We start from the raw sequence: 2582 nt of genomic DNA, 5'->3' as shown, positions 1-2582 counted from the left end.
TCGTTGCACCAGGTTCCCTGACATCCAGTGGCTGCTCTTTTGTTTCGGTCTCACAGGCAGATGACGGCAGTTCATCTTTCGGGTGACAAGACACGTCTTCCATTTCAAGCTCGCCATCTACATCCTCCAAAACACAATGGCGTCTATCATTAGTAGTATCCCGCATTTCTAGCTCTCCTTGAGTATGGACAGGTTCCACTGTAGAAGCATTTTTAGCTTTCCCTAATGTGCTTAAAAGATCTTCATCCTCTTCGTCATCTTCAAATGTGTGAGAAGAGAAAAACCCAGGCAACTGAAAGCTCGCATTGCTACAGAAAAAAACAGTTAATGACAGCATTTAAGTTCGTAGGCCTTAAGAGAGAAGAGCAACATACCATCTTCGAAAATATTCTATAACATAAATATCACCATTTGGTTACCCTTTCCATTAACAAGATACATCACACCTGGAAAGCAAATAACAGATCAGGATAAGTGCAAAGCATACCTGCCATACTCATCAACAAACATGCCTTCCATTTCCCTTATGGGATCATCTACAGCTCGTTCAGATCTAGAAGGGCGTCTCAGGGTAAAACCAATAGTTGCATTATCACCAGAAGCTCCGATATCGTCAATGTAACGACGCAAAAGAGAATCAGGGAAAATTTTCCTCCCAAGCCACAACCGCAGGACCTAGTAAGAGTGAGTGTCAATTGCTCTGGTCAACAAATAAAAGGTTATCCTTGAAACAAACAAAGAGTAGAACCTTAAGACATTGACGGCGATTTTCACGAGCACCAGTTCCTGGAGGAGCAGCAGCACCTAAAAGACGTGGCAATGCTGCTTGCACAGTAGGAATGTATGACGCACCAGCTATACCTGAAGAAGATTTCGCATACATCAGGTAACCACAAATTAAATATTAGTAGTTAGAAATAAGAAAATAATTCAGGTATAATGTTTAACAAAAAGACAAAAAAAAAAAAACAAAGACCGTAAGAATCACAGAGGATTGACCACTGAGAACAGGTTGTCTATTCAAGAGATTTAAGTGCTCACTGAGAACAGGCGGCAACCATAAGTACCACAGAGGAACAACTCACCTTTTTGGTTGTGCGAACACTGAGTGATTGAATCAACCAGAAAGAACAGGTCCACTTTACGATGGAAACTAGGCTCACTTTCCAACTTCCGTATAAGAAGCTCTACAACCTACAAATAACCATACAAATTTATCTCTATTAAGCAAACAGCCATATTATCCGACATGTTATGCACCATACTCTGTAATTGTACCAAAACACTTTGCCAGCAATAAACAACCACTAAAATCCGCATAGGTAAATTCTATCTTGATTTCTTTATTGGCAGTCTATCCTAAGTTTATTATACAGCTTGGCTAACAGCCTTGGGAGAAAATTAACAATGTGGGCATAGAAACAAAAACTAGTGAAAAAATGAGAATTTAATTCAGCACACCTCACTGGCAATCCCGTATTTGGCACAATCAATTGCCAAGCGTGTTGCACGGCCAATACTTTCCTTAGTTCTTGATAAAGTCTCTATCATTCCCTCGAAAGCATCCCGAGAAACAGCTGCCTCAGTGCCACCACTCAGAGAACCTCCAAGTGACCTGTGCCCAGAACTAATCATTCTCTCTTCATTTTCTACCGCCTCAATCTGATTTTTAGATGACGACAGATGACCATGAATCGTCGGAGAAAAGTTCTGCTGGTGGCCACGAACATCGGGCTGTATGGCATTGCCAGTAGAAGATGCAACATTCTGAACCACGAAGGGGCTGTGACTCCTCGCCTGTGCATCACTGATGCTAAAGAAACTAGGGTTCAGATTCACAAAATATGAATTTTGCAAATGTGCTTCTTTCCTTTTTGCCTGGGCAGCTGCAATTAGGTCTTTCATAGATGTAGCAGTATCTGGAGTCCTAGCTCTGATCAATGGATTACTTCTATTTTCTCGACTGGCATCAAACCTATAATCGGAATGAAAAAAGACAAAGATTAAAAGCATCAAATGAAATAAGAACACATGTATCACAAAGAGGATTACATAACATACTCGTCTACAGAAGTTTCTCTTGAAACACCAGCATCATTCAAAAGTGGCACAGCTTTCGCAGGAGGTCTTGGTCTTTCCCCAGAAGAAGCTGATTGATTTCTCTCAGTTTCCAGCTGAGATTGGAAAGAGTTCACTTTATCAGAAGCCACACCTGCATCCTTAGAAGAATCAACTTGAGCTTTCCTTTGCATCGCAGCAACAGAAACCTTTGCAGAGGATTTTGCAAATTTATTTCGTCCTGCAGCCTGTTTGTTAGCCAGAAAAGACTGAGGAGACTTCTTTGGAGATCTCAAGATCTGCTTGACATCCTTTGGTGGCAACTCGTTTGTTGGATTTCCAATAGACGAGCTGTTAATAGGCTTCTCCACACTTTCTGTTAGTGCAGGTGAAACATCCTCACTATGTTTTCCCCGAGGTGATTTCCTTGGATCAGTATTTTCTCTGCCAGTCAACCCAACAGATGGCTTAGTTTTGATAGAGGTGCAGTGATGAGTATGAACACTTTTGGATCCATCAGCAGG

General features: G+C 41.4%; 1 protein-coding gene across 1 annotated transcript in view; it reads right to left on the bottom strand.

The window, feature by feature from the left end:
• The window catches only part of LOC104800904 (ENHANCER OF AG-4 protein 2-like), a 9695-nt gene that overhangs the window by 3645 nt on the left and 3468 nt on the right, over positions 1–2582 (bottom strand). The window contains exons 4-9 of the mRNA XM_010523899.2: positions 2062–2582; positions 1462–1975; positions 1086–1194; positions 749–861; positions 488–675; positions 6–308 (exon numbers count right to left, since the gene is read on the bottom strand). Of these exons, the coding sequence (XP_010522201.1) occupies positions 6–308; positions 488–675; positions 749–861; positions 1086–1194; positions 1462–1975; positions 2062–2582 (1748 nt within the window). The remainder of the gene's footprint in view (positions 1–5; positions 309–487; positions 676–748; positions 862–1085; positions 1195–1461; positions 1976–2061) is intronic.

The sequence above is a fragment of the Tarenaya hassleriana genome, unplaced genomic scaffold, assembly GCF_000463585.1.
Source record: "Tarenaya hassleriana unplaced genomic scaffold, ASM46358v1 Cleome10, whole genome shotgun sequence".
NCBI lineage: Eukaryota > Viridiplantae > Streptophyta > Magnoliopsida > Brassicales > Cleomaceae > Tarenaya > Tarenaya hassleriana.
The sequence above is the reverse complement of the archived record's forward strand: the minus strand, read 5'-3'. Positions and strand labels throughout refer to the sequence as shown.